This window comes from Lissotriton vulgaris, chromosome 1_1, assembly GCF_964263255.1.
Source record: "Lissotriton vulgaris chromosome 1_1, aLisVul1.2, whole genome shotgun sequence".
Classification (NCBI taxonomy): Eukaryota; Metazoa; Chordata; class Amphibia; order Caudata; family Salamandridae; genus Lissotriton; species Lissotriton vulgaris.
The window spans coordinates 1,843,802,911-1,843,830,532 of NC_141685.1; the positions used below are offsets into that span (position 1 = coordinate 1,843,802,911).

Below are 27,622 nucleotides of genomic sequence, written 5' to 3' on the forward strand. Positions count from 1 at the left end.
CACTATTGCTTCGATTGCACAGCAGTTTTCTCCCTTAGCGGCGACCACCCGTATCTGTTGCAGTAGTTTGAAATAATGTTTTGAGTACAGCCTGGCTCACAGTAGCTTGTTATTTTGCCTGCGCATCTACACAGTAGTGTTTTGTAAATGTGTGCGGTGTAGACCATGTAGCTGCTTTACAGATATCTTCTAATGGTATATTTCCTAGGAATGCCATAGATGCCTCTAATTTACGGGTAGAATGAGCCCTAGGGGGAATGGATAGAGTGTGTTTTGGTAACAGATTCGAATGCACTTAACAATCCATCTTGCAATGCCTGATTTTGAAATAGGATTGCCTTTGTGTGGAGGAGAAAATGACACAAACAGTTGTTTTGTTTTACCAAACGGTTTTGTCCTGTCAATGTAGTAGGGGAGTGCTCTTTTTACATCTAATGTGTGTAGAGCTCTTTCTGCAACTGTCTGTGGTTGGGAAAAGAATACTGGCACCTCAACAGATTGGGTAAGGTGGAATGGTGAAATGACTTTTGACAGGAATTTCGGGTTTATCTCTAGAACCACTTTGTTGTGATGGAGTTGTATAAATGGTTCTTGAATTGTTAATGTGCGAATCTCACTTACTCTTCTGAGTGACATAATAGCAACTAAAAATGCAACTTTCCAAGTAAGGAACTGTAACTCACACTTATGTAATGGTTCAAACGGAGGACCCATAAGTCTAGTGAGAACAATATTTAAATTCCATACCGAGAGGGTGGCATTCTGGGCGGAATTATTCTTTTTAATCCTTCCATAAACGCCTTGATGGCAGGTACTCTAAACAATGACAAATGTTGTCTGTTTTGAACATAAGCTGCTATAGCAGCAAGATGTAACCTGATTGAGGACTACGCTAAATTACATCTTTGTAGATGGAGTAGGTAGCATATGATGTTCTGTATGGAAGCATCTAATGGTTTAATGTTGTTATTTGTGCAATACACAACAAACCTTTTCCACTTGGCTGCGTAGCATGCTCTAGTGGTGGGGCGTCTCGTTTAGTTTATGACATTCATGCAGTCAGGCGGAAGAATGAGGTATCCAAAATCTAATACCTCAGGAGCCAAATCGCTAGATTGAGCTGCATTAGGTCTGAATGCATGATCTCTCCATGGTTCTGTGTCAGTAGATGTGGAGGGAGTTTTACATTTTTGATGTGGTACTACTGATAGCTCTAGTAGAGTGGTGTACCACGGTTGTCTTGCCCACGTTGGTGCTATGAGAATCAATGTGAGGGAATGTTGCTGTAGCTTGCGTACCACTAACGGAATTAGTGGGAGAGGTGGAAAAGCGTTCGCAAATTTGCTTGACCAACTCATCCATTTTGAATTGCCTTTGGACAATAGGTGTTGGTATCTGGCGGAGAAGCTTTGGCATTTGGAGTTGCGGTGTGTGGCGAACAGATCTATCTCTGGCTGTCCCCACTTGCGAAACAATGGGTGAAGAACTTGTGGATGAAGTTCCCACTCGTGTATCTGTTGTCTTTGACGAATTAACAGATCTGCAACTTGATTGTGAACTCCTGGTAGATGTTCTGCTAACAGAAATTTTTTTGAGGAATGGCCCACCTCCATGTGCTCAGCGCCAGCCGGCAGAGCTGTAAGGAGTGTGTTCCTCCTTGTTTTTGGATGTAATACATGGCCGTCATATTGTCTGTATGGACCAGTACAGCCTTTCTTGATAGGTTATGTTGAAACGATTTTAGAGCTAGGGAAATCGCTAACAACTCCAGATGATTTATGTGGATTAACTTTTGTTGCGTTGTCCATGTACCTTGTACCATCCTGTGAGAGATGCGTCTGTGGTTAGCACCACCTGTGGAACAGGCTCTATGAACGGAAAGGTTTTTGGTTTTCCACTACTGCAGAGAGCGGTCGTCTACCACCACCAGATCTGTTATTTGTTGTTGAGCCTGATTCCACTGACTTGCCAAACACTCTTGTATGGGGAGCATTTGTAGTCTTACGTATGGTACTATGAAAATGCAAGATGCCATCATTCCTATTAACTGCATGAACACTCGAGCTGGTAGTGAGTGTTGTGGCTGGAATTTTTGTATAAGAGCTTGCATACTTTGTATCCTTGTAAGATTGGGGTATGCAATTGCTTTGGAGGTGTCTATAGTGGCACCTAGATACTGTTGAGATAGTGATGGTTGGAGGGGTGACTTTTTTTGATTTACTGTGAATCCTAGCTTGTGCAACAGGCAGATGGTCTGATGCGTGTTCTGTACACATTGGTGGTATGACTTGGATTTTATTAAACAGTCGTATAGGTATGGAAATACATGAATGTTGTCCCTTCTTAAGTGTGCTGCTACTATTATTAATTACGTTTGTAAAGTGCCTGGTTACACCGTACTAGTGTGTCCCCGCGCTACTGTACTTTGAATTGGTAGTCTTGACCTTCTAGTACAAATCGAAGGTACTTTCTGTGAGATTGATGGATAGGAATGTGGAAGTAAGCGTCCTTGAGATCTAATGTGGCAAGGAAGTCGCCTTATTTTAACAACGGCAGAACTTGTTGTAGTGTGACCATATGGAAATGGTCGGATTGTATGTACAGGTTCAGGGGCCTTAGATCTAGTATACGTCTGAGGGACCCGTCCTTCTTGGTATGAGAAAGTATAGGGAGTAAACTCCTGTGTTTTGGGACAGGTTCTATTGCATTCTTTTGTAAGAAAAATGCAACCTCATGTCTTAGAAGTATGAGATGTTCCTGTGACATGGGACGTTGTCTGGGTGGTATTGTTTGAGGAGTGGAAGTGAGCTCCACGCAATAACCTGACTGATTACTCGTCTTACCCACCTGTCTGTGGTGATGGAGTTCCAGACAGGTAGGAACTGTTGTAATCTCCCCCCGACAGGAGTGGAATGGTCTGGGGGGATGGAAGGGAAGTCACTGTTTAGGTGTAGAGGCATTGCGGTTGTTGTTGCCTCTGCCTCTGCCCTTATTGTTGTTACCTCAATATCCTCCTCTGTAATACCCTCTGCTAGGTGAGGTTTGGGTGGGCGCTTTATAAGAAGAGGAGGTGTTGTCAGTTTGAAACCCCTTAGATGCGCCTCTATATGAGGAGCGACGAAAGGACGTTCTATGGGTCACGTTTGTAAAGGTCCCATGGATTTTGCCTTATCTGTATCTTTTTTCATCTTCTCTAGTGCACTATCAACTGTTGGACCAAAGAGATGTTGCTGGTCAAAGGGTTGATTTAAAATACTGGCATTTACTTCTGGTTTGAACCGAGAGATGCATAGCCATGCATGTCTACGCAACAGTACTCCCGTATTTATTGCTCTAGAGGCGGTGTCTGTGGTGTCTAATGCACAACGGATTGAGGTATTTGTAATAACCTTGCCTTCTTGTATTAGATAAGAAACCCTGGTTTTATATTGCTCTGGTAAATGTTGCATGAGTGATTCTAACTCATCATAATGAGCGTGATCATATCTCGCTAACAAAGCTTGAGTGTTAGCAATTCTCCAGACATTGGCTGCTTGTGAGATGGTGCGTTTCCCTGAAGCATCTAAAAGCTTCATCTCTTTATCAAGTGGTGGAGCATCCCCTGTTGTCCGCGAGTTAGCTCTTTTTATCGCATTTGATACTACCAATGAGTCTAATGGCAGCTGACCTTTGATGTATGCTGGGTCAGTTGGAGCAGCTTCATACTTTTTTCCAGTCTGGGGTTAATTACCCTGGCTCTGACAGGGTCTTTGAATACCTCTGACGCATGTTTCACCACTCCACTAAGTATTGGTAATGTGGTCGTGGTTTTATGAAACTACAGTAGTGTATCCATGAGGAAGTCCTCTTCCAATGAATCTGTGTGTAAGTCTACTCCATGAAATGTGGCTGCTCTATGAATGAGCTGTATAAACCCAATAGTGTCATCTGGGGGAGTTGGTCTAGAAGGGTATGTGTCATCTTGTGGCAGATCTTGTGCATCTGGTGCATTATAATCCTCCCAGGTATCATCTGATGGCCCAGGAATATTGTCTGGGTTATATGTGTCGTCTATATGATGCTCGCTTTCTACCCTCTGTGAATAATTGTCTTCATCATCCTGTGGTATAATGCTATGTGTGCTGGATGGTGAGTGTACTGGAGAAATATCTGCTGGTATCTCTATTAATGGTAAAGGAATTCTTATGGGAGAAGTTTGAGCATGCTTCTTGAGAGGAACTGGAGGTGGTTTAGGATAGTCCATTTTCCTCTTTTCAGGCACTGTAATGACATGTCCAGTCTTTGGATTAATACTAAGTGTCTTTTGCTTTGGTTGGAAAAGGTCTTCTGCTGAAAAATCCTATTTTGGTGCCGATTTATCTTGTTTGGGACCAAAATGCTTAGGTTTTACAGTGTCTATTGTCTTTGGAACGGATTTTGGTTTCGGTTCCGAAGACTTGGTCTTTCTCGGATCTGCGCTCTTTGGATCCGGAATCTTTGCTCCAGAAGTGCGTTTGGAATCATCGACCTTCGGAGCCGAAGTGTGTTTCGATGCCAAAGCAGGTTTCGGGTCGACTTTTTTTGGTCTTCGGTTCGGCAGACTTGGAAAGGTCTTTCGGTGATGAGCTTGTTTTCGGCTCGACCTGTTTTGGCGCCGATGGCTGCTTTGGTGCCGGGGTTAGTTTTGGTTTGAGGACCTTTTGCTTGTCGAGACCGACAGACTGACCTGAGCCCGAGTCGACTGGAGGCTTTTTTGTATTCTTCGTTGCCGAGCCAGAAGGCGGGGCGTCGGAAGGTTTTGGTCGGTGTGCACCCGGAGGTGGAGGTGGAACCGAAGCCTGTCCCAGTAGGGGGAGGTTAACAGGGTCGACGCTTGTACTCACGACCTGTTTACCAGCTGGAGGAAGATAGTCGTCTTCCTATTGATCCTCGGCTCCGGAAGCTGAATCCTCTGCTTCGGAAAAAATGTCGTCCTGCTGCTGTTCTTCGGACTCTACCGCGATCGGAGCCTCGTCTATGATGAGGTCTGGTGTCGATGAAGATGACTGCGCCATGACTCTTCGAGCTCGACGGTCCCTGATGGTCTTCTTGGACCCTAACATAGTGCAGGCCTCACCGTCTCAACTCTTGTGCTCTGGAGACAAACAAAGATTACAAATCTTATGAGGATCAGTGTGAAGGAATTTGTGTCCACACTGAGGGCACTTCTTGAAAGGTGTTCTTTCCATGAGACAAAGGCCCAATGGCGCAGTTGGCCCGACGGCCCTGACGAACGTTGGAATCGAGAAGGGCAAACCTTTCTTCGATGCAGGTAAAAGGTATTACTGTTGAAGACGATACCAATGGTTTGATGAAAGCCTGGAAGTCGAAAGGAAATCAGTAACGGGACCGAACGATAAACACATCCGAGCCCGATGGCGGAAAAAAACTATCTGAAGATGTAGTGGATGCCCATGTGCACTACGATCTACAAGAGAAGTCATCCAACAGACAAAGACTCTTCCAAGACAAAAAACAAAGTGTAATCATCCAGGCCCACCACCAGATGGTGATCTATGCAATAGTGTGTGGTCTGCAGCCCATATGCCTCAAACCTCGTGTTTTCTGTACCAAGATATGTAAAGGATTAAGGAATTTGCATCTTAAACATGGTTTTATTCTGGCCCAGGCCTCTAAAAGATGTGAACACTTGCAAGACAGTGTTTAAATGCAGTCACGCCAGTGGTTTGTTTCATGTATAAACAAACAAGTTACTTACCTTCGGTAACGATGTATCAGGTAGAGACACAGTCTGGCCGCAGATTCCTTAACTTAGAATATCCCCAGGCATCAGACTGGATCTGGGAAGCTTTCCACAGCAGAACCAGTCAGTTTCGTTGGAGAAACTTTTCCGTGCCACAACGCGGAGTCACCACCAGAAACTGTGAGAATATGGGAACAGTGTGCAAAAATGATGAAAAAAAAGGAAAGAAATTGAAAGTTGAAAAACAGCACCATAAAGGACAGTGGCAGGCACTGTATTTTGAAAAGTCAAAAAAGAGAAGAGCAGACCACCGCTTTGAGAAGCAACCCCACAAAAGTGATGGCCAAACCACCTCCGAAGGTAGATGAAGAAGTGAAAAAACAGCATAGCAGGCGACAGAAAGCCCGCAACCACAATGTATAACCGTGAAGGACAAGTCAGGAACAGAGGATCAAGGACAATTTACCACAAGACGTCATCAGAAAGAGATGTCGTAACCCCAATTGGAGACCTATAGAATGTGGCATAGCCAATAGACTTGAACCAATAGGTCGCAGGGGTGGTAAGAGTACCAAGGCGATGGAGAAGGGGAGAGGTGGGTGTGGGAAAAAACATGAATAGATTTCACACCGTACAATCCAGGCATAGGTTGGAAAGGACACATGACATATGACATATGAGCACATTTCCCAATCCCGAGAACGGGCGGAGTAGAGTAATGAAAACAGAATGAACAGTCTGTTACGGATTGAAGAGAAAATGTCACCCTGCGGAAGGGTCAAGCCACCCGGAGAGATGAGAGTATAGAAATCCCAACCTGAAAAAGGTCCTCGCAGAATGGGGAGGGCTGGCGTTAAGGAATCTGCAGCTAGACTGTGCCTCTACCAGATACATTGTTACCGATGGTAAGTAACTCGTTCATCTGATAGAGACATCTAGGCGTTGATTCCTTAACTTAGAATAGATACCAACGCCATACCAATTTAGGAGGCGGGTCTGAGACTGAACCCCATCAAGTTCCAGAGGGAACGTAGCCGTCAAAAAGGTGACAAAACATGGTGGGGACCGCAAGCCAGCACAGCCACACCAGACCATGAAGCTCATAAAAGAGCAGAAAACATTGGGAGGCAAAAGCACCACAAGCCATACAAGAACAGCATGAAAACTCCTGTATGTATACCGAGTTAGAGAAAGAAAACACATACTAGATATGTAGGGGTGAAAAGGAAAGTTCAGGACTCCGCAAAGTAGTGGAACTGAGCCTAGGGTCTTAAAGATCCGCAGGATCCGGCGTGCCAACGGTAAGTAAGACCCAGAGAGATGGAAACTGATATGACAGAGTCAGCGTATACCGGTCCAGTACGCACAACAGCAGAAAGAAGCACTGTTGAAACCTGCACCAGGTACAATAGGTGTGACTGCATTGGCAGGATGCCAACTCACGGCTAGAAAGTGCTGGTAGCACTAGAACAGAAGACACACCAGTACATAGTCGGTCTGTCACAGACATGTGAAAGGGACAACAGCAACCAGGAGAAGCGCCCAAAACAGGACTACAGTAAGAACGATAGTCAAGCGGAACACTGGAAGGTACATAAGCATACCGTGTGGACGCTAAAACCACGCGAAGTATAGCAAAGACCCTCCTGTAGGGTAGCATGAGCAGCCCAGATGTGAGAAACGCAATAGCAAGAAGGCAACCTGCAAAAAGGGCACCAGGCAAGCCAGACACCCATATGTGAGCTCGTAGTGCAAGCAGACTGGGTCAAGGACCACGGACATCACATGAAGGAACGTTGCCTGCAAGATTCCACTGTGTAAGAGCACATAGCAGACATAGAATAAGAAGAAAGATGCTAAAAAATGATCCGTAACACAATAAAAGACTAGAGAATGGGAAAAGTACCAACAGTCATGTGGAAGCAGAAATGGACAGGACAATGTCATGGCCCAAAAGCGACATCCGCCCCTCGCCAGGGAGGAGCAAAGGTCCCCGTCAATACAAAGGAGGAGATGGAGCTAGGCACGATAGTGGAAATAGGACCAACCTAAAGGTCCCAGGACCCAAGAAGCGAGTATCCGGAGGAGAACACTCCCCATGAGAGTGTTACAGTATGAACCCAAAGCCGAAGCATGGAAAAAACCTGTGCAGAAGCAGCAGGGAATGTGGAAAAAATGCTTTTGGGACAGTTGCCAGAAAACGAGGCCATAAGCCAATGTACTGCAGAGAAGAACATGGTAAATCCACTACTTTGAAAGACAAGCCCAGTATGGGCTGACCGTAGAAGCAACAACGCAAACACTAGATGATAGCAGACATACCAGGGAGCACCCAAGTTTGCGCCAATAGTAATAAGCGTGCAGCACAGCAGCTTTTGTCCCTGGCGCAAAACGAGGACAGGGTGTCAGCCGTGAAAGAACTGCGCCTGAACTGAAGGGAACAAGGGCCCTGAGAGACAGTGGCCGTCAGAAGAAGAGCAGCCATGATAGACAAGAGGATCACTGTAAGGCTGAAAAAACATAAAGACCTCGTCAAGGCAGGCGAGGTAGAGGCCGCAAAGCAAGGAACCCATGCCGAGGCCTAGAAGCACAACAGACAACTGGAGCCAATTGCAACCGAAGTGCAATAGAGCAATGCCAACGTGAGTGCTGCCAGTTTGGGTGAGAGGAGCGAGATGATTTTCCAACTGCTTTCGCATGGATGAAATGAAAGGAAACAGTCAGGATTATTGCAGAAGAAATTCATGGTGGCACTCCCGCGAGCTCTAATTACATTTCACGAGTCTCAAGATCCTGGACCGTTTCTAAATCATTATCATGAGCTTCCACACACCCATAAAATTGAAGCCTCGATTAATGCTATGAACTGAAGAACAGATATTGAACATCTGTCTGCAGCACAATTGAGAGCCCGAACAAAACCATGTCTGAGTCCTGAAGAGACTCCCGGAATTGTTGGGGATTCGAAACGCGTTGGCTTTTGAGTGTGGGGGAAGGTAGAACAGGGTGTGCCACAAGGGGACTGTATAGAAATAATCTCCCCCCGTTTTCTAGGTTGTCAACACCCTTAAGTAGGAAATGCATTCCCCACCCTTCCACAGGCAGGACAGTAGACGTGTGTCTTAGAATGAGAAATTGTCCGCCTTGTTTTTTCAGTGTAAATGCAGGACTGGTTTAATTTCAGGCTGGCACACATAATTTATTGATGTTTGTCTTGTGATCATTGGTTTGCTGTATATATTTTTGTCACAAATAAGGTTTTCGTATTATGTATGTGTTGAAATATTGTCTCACAAAAGAAATGGTTCTAAATCACGCATACAAATGTGTTGCAATTGTGTGATTTACTAATGTGGTGTTTCCTTTTAAAATACATATTCAATTGATTTATGAATGTCTTATTGAAGTATCAAAATTAAGCAGTATAAATGCTCAAACACCTCAGAATTAGTGGTCTCAGGTTTATCGAGAATAAAATAAACCTCCCTTGACACTTTTCTGTGATTTCAACGCGAGGATTGAAGCAGAAAAATAGGACAACCTGACCCCTAGAAGGATGTCCGTGAGGAAGACTCCATAGGAGCGTACCAAGGCTAAGGCAGTTACCCAATAGCCAGCACATACCCTACATAGGTTAAGTCTCAACCCCTGCAAGGGGGGTCTTCGTGGGCAAAACACACATTCAGAGGAGTGGAAGGATGACAGAACCAACCATCCAGCTGTACTGAATGAATACTGAAATGGTGGAAATACCGCTTACACTATCCGGGCACTATGCAAGAACCCGTTTTTTGTGGGAGAAATCAAACCAACAGGGCAACCCCGCTTATGCAGAAGAAAAACATATCATAAGGCAGGAAGTTGTGCCGCAAGATTTACGGTAGCCCAGACAAGAGGCGGGAGACCGCAGAATCAGAGTGGTGGTCAAGAAGGTCCACGTCATTATATGCCAGATCTCTAAGAGCATCCCGAACATTGTCTGGGAAACAACTGTTGCGCTGGCATGCAAAAAGTACAGCCACAGACCGAGCAAGAGCCCGTCCCACCGAGTCAGTTGCATCAAGGGAAGATCGGAGGGAAAATTGCGCCAATCCCCTGCCATCAAGCAGAAGGTGAAGAAATTCTGCCTGCGGCCCTTCTGGAATAGAAGGAAGAAGGTTCTCGACCAAGTCCCAAAGAATAGAGGATGCGCGTGTGAAGACGCAAGCCATATTTAATGCGCTGATGCCAGCACTGATGGGAGATAACAATGACAAGGCGGAGGAAGACTGCAAGTCAAAAGCTGCATTAACAATAGGCCCTGAGCTCTAGGGTGAAGGGACAGGCAGGGAGGATCATTCGGGGCAGGACGGTTTCGACGAGCAAAGGCCCGATCACCAGAGTCATCAGAGGAAGGCCTCGCCCATGTGCCAAGCATGATATCAAACAAAGATGCCCCATGGGGCAGCATAGGCACCACCACAACAGGCTCTATGTGGAGAAGATCCAGTAAAGGATCAGAAGGCAGGAACCCACAGGGGGCTGATATCGAAGAATTGCTGCCGCCCTGTGAATAGCCCGTGCGTAAGCAGAACTAGCCTCAGTCGCCATCCGGGGAGGCGACAATAAACCGTTGGTAGGAGACGGTTGGAGACTAACCCATCCACTACATAGCAAAAGTGGAGGAGCCGGAGGCTGACCCGAAGGCCACGCATCACTAGGTACCTGCACCATGGCCTGAAACGACCTCAGATCTGGGGAGTCCAGAGGAACGTCAACCTCTTGCAAAAGAGGAGGCATAGGCACCGGCGTCAACCGACACGGTGTGGGAGTCGAATGAACGTCTGAGGAGTAGGGGGGAACACCAGCCTCATGCAAAAGAGGAGGTGTCATCTCGATGTCGACGACCTCCAAAGGGGACTCGGCCTGGGCGCCGTCTGACGTCGACCCCACCGCAATATGCGGGGAGGAAATACATCGACAGGTCGTTGAGCCCGGCGCCGCCTCCGACGTCAGTGCAGGAAGCCGCGCAGGGCTATGCGTTGACTGAAGCGATGGGCTGGAGGGCCCTCTGGGCCATGTCCCATCAGCGTCGTATCGGCTCTGGAACCAGAATCAATGCACACAGCCGCAACCGAGGACGAATCCGCCGGCGACGACCCAACATCAGTGCCTTCCACCTCTGTAGGACCCGAAGGCGCACCAGGGAGTGGGGGTGACCCAAAGTAGGAGTGGAGTGCTTCAGAATAAGCCTACATCTGGGCCCGCATCGCTCCAACTGCCGGAAAAGGAGGGCACGTAGGAGATGACTGCCGGTCGCCCGTGCCTGGCAGGGAGTGAGAGGAACAGGCGCACACGTATGGGAGGAAGACCTCCACGACTTACGCTTGTGCTTACCCGCCTCTGAACAACCTCCGTGGGAACGACCTCTGGAACTGGCCCGATCCCGAGAGGGAGAGCAACGAAGCGAAGGAGCAGGACAGGACAGCCATGCGGCTTGCAATTTCATACAACGCTGCCTCAAGGACTTGAGTTTTATTCGTTGCCAGGAGTTGCACTCTTTGGAGTCATGGTGCACTCCTAGGGACCACATACAGATGGCGTGCGAGTCCGTAGCAGACAGCTGATGCACACAGGTCTCACACGCCTTAAAACCCAAAGGCATTGCACACTGTTCCGTGACGCCAAAGCGTCGAGAAGGACCGAAAAACAGGCAAAGGAACTGCTGATTTTCCAGGATTCGCGTTGGGACGCGGAAAAGAAGAAAATTAACGTCAGTGCGCCACGAGGGGCATATATGGCTCCACTGACGGCATGTCCGTGGACATGGACATCAGGGCGGAGCCGTGCCGCACCGCCTCCGGCATGCAGAGGTGCTGCTGCAGAAAGTTTTCCGGATCCAGTCTGATGCCTGGGAATATTCTAAGTTCAGGAATCAGCGGCTAGATGTCTCTATCAGATTGACTGCATCTTCCAAAGATATCAAAGATATTATTTGGATTTCTTGGTGTCCAAAGAATAACGTGTAGGAGCACAAAAATAAAATGAGTTAATTCATTTTTAATATTTCTTTGACAAGATATACAGAGCTGTACTTTCATTTACGAGCCTTATAAATAAAGGTTTGGCATTGCAGGTTTGCAGATCCATTTTCAATTAGATGCATTATGATTTTATTGTGTGGTTTCTGTCAAAAGAGAAATATGTTTGGGGCTGATTTGGGATTATGAGAAGAAAGTTTGGTAGTTTATCCTGTTTGTGAAATACTGAAGTCAATTATAAGTGTTTTTTTTTATAAGCTCTTTGACATATATCCAGGTACCATAGTGATGTTGTATTTAAATTAAATACATTGGGCTTTTCTTTGTTTGCAAATAAGCTAATGGATTATTCAAAAGATCAGGTTGATCTGGTAATTTTGCTCTCAGGATCTACTTCTTTCTGAAAACTGATATTTCCTTGAATAAATGTGATTTATTGTTAACAGGTGTGTATGTTATTTGGCATATGCATTCATGAAAATATATATGTCAAGTATGTAAACATACCAGGGTAAATGGATCACTCAATAATCCTATGTGCAAAAATGAATGAATGAATGAATGACTCACCTGATTTCTAAATCGTGAGGCTATTCGGAATTGGCCCGGCGCTGTGCGGAATATAAGAGAGCAGAATACGTCAAATGACTAGAGTGTGAGATTCTTTCTAATAGGTTTCTCACTTTCAATTAGACGTAGTTCAGCAGGACGCCTTTTTCAGGCCTGTGGGCCCAGAATAAAGAAGGATTTGCCTCCTGCTTTTGCAAGCCGAACCCTAGCAAATTGGCCAGATGGTCCAAGGAAGAACATAGAATTCTTGAAGGAGTACAGTGATGTATCCTAGAAGACAAGTAATCCAGACCAAAGTGGTTCATTGCTCTGTGCATAAGAGCAAGAGTCTTGAGCAATATCCTGTTACTAACAGGAAGCCAGTGTAGGTTCCTCAGGTGCAGTGAGACTGAATATTGTCAAGGTAGACAAAGGACCAGAAATGCTGCCTTGTTTTGGACCGTTTGCAGTTATTTTATTAAATATAGTGGAAGACCGGCATAAAGGGCATTGGAATAATCCATTATTACGAAAAAGAGAGGTAGAGGACAATACACCCATACATCCCTCTTACAAACAACTGGTATATCCCATACCAGCGGCATGAAGCGGGACGATAAGGTTCATTAGAGTAGTGAACCTTTTCATGAAAGTGTGACTACAAAGGACACCACCCCCTCCCTGACCAGCCTACCAGTATCCCCTAAAACCTATGGTTTTGTGTGAAACCTAATTCTAAGAAAACCTAGGTAGGTCTCATCTGGGTGATTGTGGTTTTTGGTGATGCACCAGCAGTACCAGGTAGGTTAGACCAAGCTTATTGTCTATTTGTAGGGATCCTTTAGCCCTGACGAATGCTTCAGACCATATAGGCTAATTACTGAGGGCAGCATCATGTTGGTGAGTAGTAGACAGCCTTGAACCATTGTGCTCTTTTTACCTGCCTAGATAAGTGTCTTTAGATATACCCAGAGTCCTCACTAACAAAGGTGATAACCGAGGAACCCTAAGGTATTCTTAGATTAACTGGATCCTGTCTTGTCCAGAGGTTTTATTAAAGAACTCCTACCCACCACCAAGTCTTTGGGGAGATGAGTCTGCCCTGATAGTACTATCTTACCAGGGTGGGGAGAGGATACCGATGATGAAGCATGACACTATTATGTATGTGAGACATTATCATCGATTAAGGATGGCCTTCCCATTTTAATTGACCCATGCTTAGTGTAGCAGTAGCGGACTGACCTCTACTAAAATCTAGGCCTTGGTCTTCTTCATGAATCTCTGACTTATTTCGTTCGGCACCCTACTTTCATTGGAATAATCCAGCCATGATTAAGGCCAGGATCACTGTTAACCTCATGGGGAATGAGAGGAAATGCAAAAATATTTAGGCGTGCACATAAGACCAAAACATGGGCCGACTATCGTGTTAATTTGGTTGTGTAGTGTCAGCTGTTTATCAAACTTGACTCTCAAGTTTTTTACAGTGTCAGCTTGTAGGTTGGGTGGGAAGGCCCAAATGGCCAATGTACTTGCAGGTTGAGTTTGAAAGCATAGCGCAAGCTGAGAACCTCTGTCTTATCTGTACTGCATTTAAGTTGGTTGATACTCATCCCTTGGAAAACTGTTGATAGACAGGGTTTAATAGCATCGTGGGCAATTGGTTCGCCCTTCTTAAAGGAGAACACAAGCTGAGTGTTATCGGCATATGAGATTCTCTTGCCCCCAAAAGACTCAACCAATGCCGCTAATGGGGTCATATAGATGTTGAACATAGTAGAGCTAAGGAATGAGCCCTGGAGTGCTCCTACAGAGACACCACTTTTACAGAACGAGAAAGGTAACAAACAAACTTCTTGGCATCAGTCTTCGAGGAAGGATTTCAGCAACTTCAATGCTGTGACCATGATGCCAATATCGTGAAGAGTTGCAAGCAGCCTGGAGTGAGGGACCATGTCAAATGCTGCCGACAGGTTTAAAAGTCCCAGGACTGCCTCGCCCTGGCATCTAAGGTGCTTTTTATCAGTTAGGAGGCTTCCAGAAGTGTGGTTTCTGTGCTGAATTTTGGCCTAAACACAGACTGGCTAACATGGAGAAGTATTTTAGATTCAATGTAATTGGATAGCAGCTGGCTAACAAACTTTTCCATACGTTTTCATGGGGCTGGCAGCAAGGAAAGAGGCCTGTAATTGCTTGGGATATTGAGGTGCATTCGTTTTTTTCAGAAAGGACAGCATTTTGGCCTGTTTCCAATTAGAAGGGACTCCATGATGACAGTGACCTGTTCAGTATGAAGTTAAATGTTAAATGTTGTATACTTGTAAAGCGCACAGCTGCCCCAGCAAAGGGGCGTCCCGGCGCTGTATACCGCTGGGGAACCTATCCTGGCTTTCCCTGTGAGATGGTCCCTCCTGGGCATCTTCAAGGTGAAGACAAGCATCCCTGGTGCTGATGGGGCCATTAGTAGAGATTAAGCAAGCTATTGCCCAGAGTTGCTGAGTGGGACCCATGGTTGGAGTAGGCACCGAGGCGAGAATTATCAAGTCCGCTGACCATGGCCCAAGACCCTGCCGCAACGGGAATTGAACCCTGGTCCTGGGCCGACCTCTGCTTCCCGGTCTGTCCCCTCTAACCAGTGAGCCATGACACTCCAGTTCAAGATTGGATTGATGAAATCCACTCCCTGAGCTAAGAGAAAAGCGGGTTAGTGATCAGAAGGGTAGCTTGACCTAAGATATCAAATGGCCGCTCTAGAATCATCCATTGAGACTGGATCAAAGGAGGAAAGGAAGCAGGATATAGTATCTGGGGAGCAGCGAACCAATGTCTGAGTATCCTATTTTCTTTAACACTCTTTTGAATTTCCTCAATTTTGTTCTGAAAAAAGCAGGCCAGTATGTCTCAGTGGTCCAGGATATTGAAAAGAATGGACATGGTTTATTTAAAGTACGAACCGAATCAGAAAGGAGAATAACTTTTCCTAACATATATTTTAAATGCTGACCATGGTTTTGAAGAGAAAGTAGTCATTAGCCCAGAATTAAAGCAAGGTAGTGTACCGGGCTACAGAAACACAAGAACCGGCAGAAAGCCACCAAAGGTTACCCTGAACCCATCACAAGTCCAAGATCGGTGTTTAAGGAGGCAGGAAGACTGTTGGAAAAATAGAGAAAAATGTGCTTGTCATCAGTGTAGGAATGATAAGGGAAGCCAAAGGAAGGACAGAAAAGGGTGTTTTTTAGTAGCACTATTACTATTGTAAAAGGAAGGTGAGAGGATCAGTTATCTGTATTGAGAGGGTGGTTAGAGAGAATGTCAAGACTGGACATGAGAGGAAAGAGGATCTTGTAAAATTGGTTGTCAGTGGCAGTATTAGTTCTTCATGAGACATGGGTGAGAAAGGAAGGAGCCTCGTAGAGACATTGGGGATGCAACGAAAGATAAATGAGGAAAGTGGCAGGGTTAAGATAAGTCTATTTAAGTTAGTTCGAATGTCAAATACTTTAGATAGAAAGTAAGAATCAAATTGTACAGCTCAGAGTATGCAGTGAATAGGAGGCGGGCTAGGTGAGGAGGGAAGAATGATGTAAACAAGGCGTTGAGGGTCTAAGAGTAACGAGGAGTTGGATCTTGAAATGAGGTGGATTTTGCAATCCTGAGGGTAGACGAAAAATGATCTGAGCTTGATCATAAGATTTGAGGTATTTCATGTTAGGGATCGTCCTCCATTTTCAAAGGGGTGCATGCATTGCAGATTTAATGCTCAGACAGCTGAAGTACTACAAGTCTATGGACGAGAGTCATGGGGCGAATCTACAAAGGGGACCGTGTATATTAAATATTGCTACCAATGAATCGTTCTGTTGCTTAGAGGATGAAGAACTCAATATAAATGTGAGGTTATTTAATAATCCTAATAGGATCTTTGGACAGCATTAACATTGCAATTTGTGTGGCAAGTGTCCTACTTAGAAGGACTGGAGTGGAGTGAAGGCAGCAGACATGTATTATGGCATTGTCACTGAGGTATTGGCTGATGGGGCAGAGGGCTAAGGCAGTTTTTTGGAATACAAAATCAGATCCTGTGATTTGCCAAGTCATTGAGTTGGGAAGGAACTAGTGCTTTTCGGTGAGTGGTTGATGACAAATTGGATAAAAAGGATCTTAAGTTGGTGGTGGCTAGCATTGAGGCTGAGGTTAACAATAGTTATGAGTGATGTCGGCATTCTGTCATTTCATCTGGATTCTTGAGCAGGAGTCAATGTTTCCAGGTGGGTGGAAGACGACAACTCTATGGGCCACTTGAGGGTACAATTCCATCTGCCGTGTTTCTGACTAACACAACAATGCATCTGGCTTGGTTTAATCCAACCTAAGTGGCCTTTTAAACCCACTTGCTTCTTTCGGCTATTAGCAGAATGGCAGTGTTCAAATCTGCTATATTTCTTAACAACTATCAGTGGAAGCTTTTCAGAGTACATCACCGCATATTTATTTGTGTTGCTCAACACAACTGTTACCTACAATTAAATGGTATTTAGTGGACTTTTACTTTTGTTGTACTAAACTGAAACATCGTGGTGTACACTTCAGAGATCTTTGCCCATTGACTGTGAATAACACATCCTCCAGATTTCACACATGTTTATGCCTACCAGGGTTAGTGTAGAGCTCACTCTCCACTGTTTGTAGAATGCACTGAAGCTTTACAGCTTGAAGAGAGTCGTCGACATGCATGATCATGGGCAGGCTTCCTAGAGTGTCATGTACCAGGTTTGCCACTTCCCGTACTTCAAAGAGCTTGAGCAGTTCTGAATATAAAGCTGGGAAGGAGCTCAGGAAGACTGCCTAAAGAAATATAAGAAAACAAAGATCACAGAGAATGGTTTCAGCTTTACTGTACAATAGAACGCCACTGAACTAATAGAAATTGTAATCAACAATTGTAAGTACTGAGGCAAATATAAATTAACTTTGACATTTAAGTTACCAATGTACAGTTATGTCTTAAGTCCTGTTTTCCTACAGAACATGTAACTATCCTGTTGAAGCACTTCCATATCAAATGAACATTTGGAATAACCACTTTGTCATGAAGAAGAGCTGCCAACTTAATGATGGACAGAAATACATTGACTAGAAGGAGGCAGCATTAATGAAAGATCTGATTACAAACAAAAACACTAAAACAAATAAACTAAGAAAATGTAGTCTTGCTGCAAATATTCCAAGATAGGAATTGAAATGACACCTGAAATAAAGCTGGCTCCCATTTGCATGTAAAAGAGTGAACACTCGAGATCAAACAATGCATTTTGCTGATTTATTGCAATGTGGGAGTATTACACAAAAACAATCATTAATTATAGAAATGTCTCTGGGCTGCAGAGAATCACAAATTGTAAGATATGTTTAGAAGCAAAAGCTTTGCAAAAACTTTAATTAGCTTAGCTTTGTTTAAAATACGGAACAAAAAGATCTAAACATTTAAAAATCCTTTCCAGACGGACATGACTAATCTACGTTTCCTAATGAATATCCTCTCTCAGACCCTACTGACAATAGACACACATTGCACTTTGGAACAGCCTAAATCCCACATTCCTTGTCCAAAGAAACTAGATGTGTTATTTATTGTCAATGTAGTTGTTAGCCCTAACCCCCTAATTAAGCAACACATGCAAAATAAAAAAGATTCAAGGATTCTATGTTTTATTCTTGAGATTAAGAGCTACTATCAAGAAGGCATTTGAACGACTGCCATCCATAATCATGGTTTCTTGGAGGAACAGCTGTTAAAACGCCTCAGAAAATATCCTTTCCGGAATCACAGGCTCTTTTTGCAGAATCTTTATCAGCAACATAAGATTTATAAGTTTTAATCAAAGTTTGAGAGCACGTAAATGAAGCTTCATAAACTATAATTACACTGCAGTTCTGGACATATGCCATAAATGTCATAATATCATTTAGTGTAGATGTACGTACTTGAGATGGACGGCTCTGTCTCATTCATACCTGATATTACATGTATCAACCACAGTGGAAGGCATTATCCTGGTACATACATTCTTAATTTGACAGCTACGATAAACAATGTTTTGTGAATGAGAAAGGGAAGACCAAAGCCTGTCAGAACCTATTTGAGAGGCCATAGGGCAAGTAGGAGCTACAGGGCCCAACCATGGGGCTTGAGACCTTTTACTCCTGACGTCCCTGACTTACTATGGGTTCTGAGCCACTGGGCCTAGTACCCCCTAACACTTGATTCGCCACATGAGTCGAGCAGTCCAAGGATTTTCAGGGATTTGGGGGCGGTGAGAAATAGATGCAGGGTGGTGAACTCAGGCTCAAAATACATTCAGTAACAGCAATTTAAGTCCAGTCAAATACTTTTTCTCTAAATTAAAAAATAAAGAGTATTTATATAAAAACACAAAATAAAATACGGCAAACACAAACAACAATCACAGTCCCCTGAGGTCGGGTCTCTAGAGTTCGATAGGGAGGTCCCTGAGTCCCACTTCCCTCTCTCTAATGGTAGTGGTTAGTCTGTATTTACTATATGCAACATTAACGTTAAGCCCATAAGTAGTTTGAGGCTCAGGAGTCCCACTCTGTCTCTTCCAAACGTTAAAAGTGTTCCAGCATCCAAAGCACTATGCAGAACAGTTCCCATGAAGCCTTCTGGCCCTGTGATCAGTCTTACCCGCTCCTGCAATAGCTGCTTTACCGGAGTCTCCAGGAGCGTTTCACTCTCGTATGTGGCGGGGGCTGAAGTGGATGCTGATGGTGAGTAGCACTCACAGCTCTTCAGGGGGTAGAAGATGGTCATCCAAAACATCCCCTCTGGCTAGACTGGAAGTTCATCTGATCCTTCTCACAGGTATGGGAATCACAGCTCTGGTTCCAACCCTCAGTTGGGCCTCTGGCATGCACATAGGTGACCAAGGCACCCTCTCCTCTCCATGACAGATGAACCAGGCAACGTCCCTTGTTCTTCACAGCAGTCTCCTTTAGCATAAAGGGTCACAACCTTATTACGCACATTGGAGAGCCCAATCGGGACAGCAGTAATTTCCTCTTCACTGCAGCTCCCTCTGGCATATTGGTTTACCGGTCTCCCTCCACACACTGGACACAGCCCGATAGGCACAGCAGTATTGTCACAATGGCACCACTGGGAACAAGGTGGCCCGCTTCACTCTGCACACGGGCTATGACCTGATCGACATGGCAGGATCTTTACTTAGCCCCTCTGGAGTAGGAGGGCACTGGCTTACCTTTGCACTCAGGCTAGTGGCCGGACCGGTGCAACCATGGATAACTTCACGGCGCTCCCCTCTGGCATACTGGGTCGTGACTGAAATCTGCACACGGCGACGGTCTGATCGATGCAGCAGTGGTTTCCTCACACCTCGCTATGGGGATCGACATGCAAGGATCCCCCAATTGATCTCACTCCTGCAAAGTGCTCTGTTTATCCTCACAGGACACGCTGGCTTTGTCGACCGATACCGCCCTTGTCATCATTTGGGATCCTTCACACCGGAAAGAAGATGTTACACCCGTAACTGAAGTGATTTTACTACCGGTTGTACAATGTTTGTATTCCGGTGTATCCTAGAAGGATGTGGACTGTGCTGTAGTAAAATCACTTCAGTTACGGGTGTAACATCTTCTTTCCGGTGTGAAGGATCCCAAATGATGACAAGGGCGGTATCGGTCGACAACTGATGGGTATTTTTTCACCATCTGAAGATACCTCCTCGTACAGTAGTTAGACTGTATTCCACATATCCTCTTCACATATCCGTGTATGATTTTTTCACTCGAGTTGTTAGTCAGGTACTTAGTCAGCATTCATTTCCCATGTGTTTTGACCCAAAGCTATTTTGTGTTTTTGTAGTGACTAGACATTCACATCTGGATGTCAGCCACTGTGATGTGCCCTACTCTTTGTTAACTTCTGATCAGCCCCATCTCCTTCCTGGGATGTACCCAGGCTTCTTTCCAGTGACCTCTCCCTGAATCTAAGAGCACCCTTTGAAGTGTACTGAAGAGTCTGGCTCTCCTTCCTCCAGAGTATGTCCCACCCAGCTCACAGGAATGCAGCAATTCACAAAACTTTCTGGGGGTATTTCTCTATCTCCTCATGCTCCTCCAGACAGCCCAGTGTCTCCTAAAATGGACCCAGAGTTGTCCATGTATTATACCTTTTCCAGGCACACATATGCCCAACACATGCATACAACTTTTTTTTAATAATCTTTTTATTGGGGTTCTACATCTAAGAAAAAAACAACAGTACAGCAGAATATGCTCATATATAGGGATTGATAACATTCGTTAATAGAGTTAATGAGTATTGCATATATTACGGTTGGCAATTGGAGTCCCAGTAGAGCATTAAATCAAATCACAGAAACTTTAATTTTAACTAAAAATATATTACAATAATTAGGATTTCTTAACATTATATTATAAACTAAACACATACATATGCTACAATATACTGGATTACATACATGTTATTCGTTTTTACCTGTGAAGTAACACACTACTAATGTAGGTAGTATAAATTGCACATTATGTAATGAATCCCTAAGTAAACATAAACATATGGAGAATATTGTCAGAGGGCAAATCATGTGTGCTGCAAGCCTAAAACTTAAATGGTGAAATGGTATTGGGGAGGTACAAATGAAACTGCAAACAAAGATAAGGGTGATACATTTGCTAGGGAGCCTGGCAGTCACCCTGGTCCAAATACTGATTTAATCAGCAATAAAAAGGAGCCTGGGTGAGTGACTCGCTCGGGACATTCCAAAAAAAATTGCAATACATACATGTAGACTGTATGACACGATATAACTAGTAAGTTTCATACTGCATGGGTGATTTGTTTTAAGACCTACTCTAGGGATTTGAGGACAATACTTCTTACTCACGGTTGAGGCACAGAACAACCATTAAAGAGACAACGGAAGAGGCTGCTGAGGAAATGAGTTCATCCCGTGAACCTCAACCATGCCATCTTCCATGATGACAGTCTCTTGTCATAACTGGAGAAGATCAAAACAAAGGAGCTCAGAAAGATTAACAACAAAAGTTATATTTGCAATATATAAGCTATTAAAATTACACCCACAGATTTATTTGGTTTCGCAGTCAATTTTTAAAAAAAGTCAACAAGAACAGGGACTGCATGAAGGTCCTAAGTTTGCAATTGGCAAGACTAATAAACACTGGTAATAGGTTCCAGTTCCTTTAGAAAAAAACAGTAAATGACACAACTATTGATTTAGAATATTGTGTTACTTATTTATGGCAAAATATTGGCATTCCAAAAATATGAAGGAACAGAATATTTAAGATAAGAATATAATTGTTTATGCATATAATATCATTTTTAAAAATATAGTAGATACTATTGCTTATTTTAATACAGGCGTATTTAATATTTATGTTTACACAATTCAATCTATATTCATTATTATATTAATTTTAGGAGTTAGTATTATCAATAGAATAGTCTTAAATTTTTTAATATGTTTATACTTTTTAATATGAACCCATTTTTACATTTAATTAATAATTTATAATTGAGTTGCAGGTTATTAGGTTTGCATGGGAATAGAGTACGAAGCTACATACATTTCAATTTATTTTTACATTTTAAATTCAATTTTTAAGGTAACTAAATATTTATTTGGTGATTATGTGTATGTTTTTGCATAGTTTACCTACAAATTTATATTTAGGTGGTGGGATGCGGTGTTTGTAGGGTAATATGGTGGGGTGTTATTTATAATATATATATTGTCTTTAAAATGTCTGTTAATTAAATATCTGCTTTGATTGGAAAATCTGGAGAAACACAAGCCAGCACAATTTGCAGTTTTTCGTTACTCTGCACACCATAATCTACATTGCTCCTACATTTCAGATACATCTGTATGCCATCTCACTGTAGCCACTCCACTATATGCTATTCCACTCTACCCCACTCCACTCTACACTTTCAAACTGTAAGCAACGCCACTATAAGGCACTCCAGTCTACCTCACTCCAATATTCACCACTCCACTGGACTCTACTCTGTACACCACTCCACTCTACTCTATTCCACTGTATGCCACTCCACTTTACAACACTTCACTCTACACAACTCAACTGCATGCCACTCAACTGTATGCCACTCCACTCTTGGCTACGTCAGAGTACAGCACTCCACTCTATGTCACTTCATTCTATGCTTTTTTATTTGACCCCACTCCAAATTATGCCACTCCACTGTAAATTATTACACTGCACCCCACCCCACGCCACTCCAGTCCAGTCTAAACTACTACGCTACTCCTCTATACACTATTACATTCTCAGTGTAAAACACATTGCAAATAGACCGCAGGTAGGCTAAGCATGGAAAGTATTACTCACACCAACAAGCAGATTTTAGGAGGTGGCCCTTGGCACTTGGCTTTGCCGGGAAGCAACCCACGCTGCGAGAAGCCACCAGCGCTTTAAAAGTGCGATCACCAATGTCCGGCCCCTTCTGTGTGCAGGTGAGGCTGGGGGACGGAGTCCCAGACCAGGCAGGGCCACAAAGTAAGTGCAGGCAAATGCAGGTTGGGAAAACTGGCTTTAGGGAGACACTCATGCTACTCATTTTGGCTTACTACAAACCTTAAATAGTTTTGCTTGAGATGGGGAAAACATAAAATTTCATTTTTAGAGGTCAATTCATCCAGAGACTAGACTAAATAAAAATATCTGGAAGGAAGATATAAATTATCTAGGGTACTTTCCAATGATCTCTCCAATGATTTATGTGGGGTTGCCGCATGGCCACAAACAATAATTGAACTTGTTGTTGGATGTCCATATTTTATTTGCCGACGGGCCTGATCTAGCACAATGACTCAATCCTTAAGGTTTAGGTGCTGGTACATGCTGTAGCTGCACAGAAATAAATCAGATAATACCTCATCGCTACTGCCAGGAGGAACCCAAGTGACTTGGATTATGTCAAGGAGCATGTACAAGCTCCAGGAACACCTCACGAAGATACCAGGACATCATTTATGCGAACTTGAGAAGCACATTGCTTTTAGGCAGGAAGGATAGCTCAAGAGAGCTTCCCTCTGTTAGTGTTACAAGTGACTCAGGCACTTTCAGCGACGAGGTGTTTACATAGTACACCTTCTGGCTGTGAAAGTCCTTACCTGACTGGCACGGTCTTCCTGAGAAGAACCACACATAGGACTACAAGACCATTTGCCTAGTTTCTACTTCCTGGAAACAAAAGAGAGAAGCTCCATTCTGGAGCAAGAGCAATGAAGACATTTTACTACGTGTTTTAATTATTCATCTAAGGATCTTCCAATAGAAAATTACAAAGGCCACATTTCTGTATGCAGTGCTATGCTACAGACATCGAAAACTAACCAGTGAATGTCACCTTCTTTAAACGATGTAAAGTATGGCATAAGTGGTAGCTTAGGAAGATTACTAAATAAGGAATCAAAGTGGCAGGCGAAAACACCTGACACGAGAAAAAACCACAGAAAAAAAAGCGTGCTCACAAAGGAGACATGGTACAGATACCTCAGAGCTCCTTGTGGATGAAAAGTGATCTATCCGAGAGGAACCACATGGGTAGAGGGTGGCAATACCGTGCCGGTTCTTGATAGGAAGGATGTTCAGTATGAATATTATTTATTACAGATTCAAAATAAATGTGTGTCAGGTAACCAGGCAGACGAAATCTGTGCTGAAAGCTAGAGCAGGCAGTTTATGATGAAATAAATGTTAGGGTGGTGAAAAATGCCAGAATTGCTAAACAGCATGCAAGAAGCACAATGCACTAGGCCTTTTACCCTAGCATGCTTCTAATGCAGGACATATTTTAAGAAACTACAGTGTGACTGGTCATCGACTCAGAAACAGTTCCACCGGTGCTGTTAAAGAACATTTTAATTAGCTCTGCCATGAATGCACACTGCAACTGTGAAGTTTCCAGATACCAAATTAGATTTTGAAATGAAAGCCTGGCATGCAGTAATTACCCTTCTTCTGCCAGGACAATGTAAGATATCACTTTCCACATTTGTTGCTTCACTAAACAACTCTGCATTTTATGCTCATTAAAGCAAATATGAGCATCGGGGTTTTGTAGGGCGCACTTACCACGAACAAAAGTCATTTTTCTTCCACTTGCAATGCATTTTCTAGACAAGTCTTGGATTTGGAAATTTGCTAGAAAAATACATTGGAAGATTTACTGCTGAAGTGACCGATACTAATATTATATGATGTCTTAGAGATATGCATATTTATGCTCATACAGAAATGATCAATAAAACACAGAAGAAGAGAATGGTAAACGTATTTTTTTTTTTACAATTTAGCTCTGTCACTCACAAGAAATAAGTGAGCCAAATCATTTTCAGTGGAGAATACCCCGTGCCAGTTTTTTAAATAATTTGAAAAAAATATCAAAACATTTCAACAGCTGGATGGAAAGCAAGAATATAAGAGTCAGTCGGTTCTCATTTACTACAGCTCCTAAACTATTTTAGAGTTAAAGCTTGCACCTGTGTTATAGCTGCACTTCCGATAAGTATAATATTTATTTTAATTAGAGCTTTCGTAAAGCGCTAAGAAATTATTGTCACAGAGCGATGGGGTAAGGGTGTAAAAAGTGTGGGACAAAAAACTGGTGAATTCATCAGTTATTCCATAAGGCTCACTGAGCCCCACCACACACAAAAAACGCCACAGGCCTTTTTAATGTGATTCAGTAAACCTTTAAACAAGCATAGGTCTCGCAGCATTAAAGTTTGAGTTACTGGCATTGTAAATGACAATGTTTTGCATTATTTTTTTTTATTTAATCTGCAATTGGTATATAAACATTGTTTGGGAACTTAGCATAAGCGACAGCTACTGCAAAGTTGGCAGTAATATAGTGCTAGTCTTGCTTGCACAGCCACCATCTATTCGCCATCAAGTGCCACATTGCAACATACCAATAAGTAATCTGTGATCATTGAAAGGGTGATACAGATTGTCTCCCTGTATTGTTCCCTTATTGTTTACCTAATTTGAAAACAGATTAATGGTCAAAACACTAATATGACAACACACTCTGATGGTTGCCATTTCGGGTATTTCTCCCAAGATACAATCCTCTTCTTAGCTATGGCTAAGGTTTATCGACAAATCTAATCGGTGTTGAATATCTTTTGTTGCCAGAAGGTTTGAAAAAGGTTTTTGGTCCCCACTTGACTTGATTAGACAGTTGTCTGGGCAGGGTAAAGTTACAAAAATAAAAAAATAAAAGCTGATAAGAACAGATAACTGCACACCTTCAGGAGCACCGAGGCTGCACTGTATAATGAGGTTCAGTACATTTGATACATGAAATTTGTTTTAGTAGCAATATGATCTATTATATTTTGAGCATTAATATGCTTTCTAACAAAGTTAAGCGTTCAATAAGTGGCACAAGCCTGGTCAAAGCCAATCGGTATCTCCATTATAACTTATTCGCTTTCCCAATGGTGTTTAGCCATGTTGTGAATTGAAGCTAAAATCATTTTGGGAAAAAAAAAATCTTTGAAGTAGCCGCTCACCTCATTTTGTAGGCGCACACGCCACACATGCGTAGATGTTTGTTTTCTTTCTAGTTAAAAGAAAATAAAACTTGCAAAACCGTTTTGTTTTTTAAGTGAGGGGGCAATGGAAGTAACGGGGGATGAAGTAACACAGGAATGCAGAAGCATCACGAGGTGGGGGTCGGTGGGGGCAGGGAACGGACGTGAAAGCAACATGGGTGGCAAGCCCAAGAATATTAGAGATAGGGGAGCGCAAGAGGGGTTTCAATGGAGAGAAGCATACAGGAAAGCCCAGCACCAGGAAAGAACACCACAAAGGTGTGACGTGCTCCCAGCCTGGAACAGTAGTAGAGTGGCAAAGTTGTTTCGATATCCACAACACTAAACAGCAAGGCACGTCTTCCACTCCCAGTAACCGGCATACCAGTCACTGCCATACCCTGAGGATCCCGTCCATTCCTATTCTACATTACTTCTTGACACTCTATATTCCACATTCCCGCTTACCATTCTTAACACTCTTACCACAGGGAGACAGCTCGAAAAGACATGCATCGAAACCAATGCAAAAGAAAACTGACGAGAAGAATGAGAAAAAGATGTCACAGCACGTGCAAGAATGCAGCCCCGCCGTGGAGGATTTTTATTTATGCATTTTTATATAGCACGGCCTTTACCTGGGCTCCGACGTCCTGGTATCCGGGACGCTGTCTCCCCCCTGCGCTTAGCAATGCCTCCGCGGGCGCCGACGCTCGGCTCCTCTCCACCGGCCACACGCAAAACGAAACTGAAACATACGAGGCGGGGAAGAGCGGACAGGGCACCATCATGGCAGAGAGAAGCTCACGCGCGAGAGCCAATCCCAAGGCGCATGGCAGAGTCGGATTCCGACGCGCGCTACCCAATCCCAAGGCGTGCGTCGGAATCGGACTCTGCCATAGACAATGCTGCGCGCGTGGCCAGCTCTTGTCTCCCCTTGTTGTCGGCTGAGCCGACGGCTATAGTGCTCTCAGCAAGAGCGCGCTTTTGCGCGCTTTTCGCAGCAAGCCCTAAAAATGTGTTTAACTTGGCATGAATAGCACTTGTGCCATTGCCATTCATAACTAACATATTTGCATACTTGCTGAAAATAAAACCTTTTGATAAGCCTAAACCTTAAATTTAAATATGAATAGGTCACCCCTAAGGTAGACACTGTGGGATTGTTAACAGTAAAACACACAGGAAGTATTTGAAAAGCAGGTAGGGTCACTCCTGAATACTCTTACCCCATTGGTTAGGGAGTAGCCAGGGGTTTCCTACACCCACAGGCTGGCACTGGGCATAAATGTGTATGACAAAAAACAACCTAGGCAACTCACATCTAGACATTGTATTGTATTAATGGACAAATGGCTACAGTTACTTAGGAAAATATATGTCTTTTTATTTTAAATCATGTAAAAACACAACATACGAATAGTTTAAAACAAGGAGAACATTAAACATCAGTAAAATCTTGTCTTATCTATTGGATTTAAGACAAACATACATTTGTGACAATCAATGACAACATATATGAAATCAATTAAAAAACTGGAAGTGGCAATTAGTGTCTCTACGCGCGTTTCGGCGAACCAGCGCCTTCTTCTGGAGTAGCCACACAAGCTCTAAAAAGAGATATATTTAAAAAGGTATATTAGTTAAACATCCTTAAGAAATCTGTA

At 43.5% G+C, this 27,622-nt stretch overlaps 1 protein-coding gene across 1 annotated transcript in view; it reads right to left on the bottom strand.

The window, feature by feature from the left end:
* DOCK4 (dedicator of cytokinesis 4) overlaps positions 1–27,622 on the bottom strand; it is a 1,616,764-nt gene that overhangs the window by 794,433 nt on the left and 794,709 nt on the right. The window contains exon 23 of the mRNA XM_086919301.1: positions 16,950–17,142. Within this exon, the coding sequence (XP_086775427.1) occupies positions 16,950–17,142 (193 nt within the window). The remainder of the gene's footprint in view (positions 1–16,949; positions 17,143–27,622) is intronic.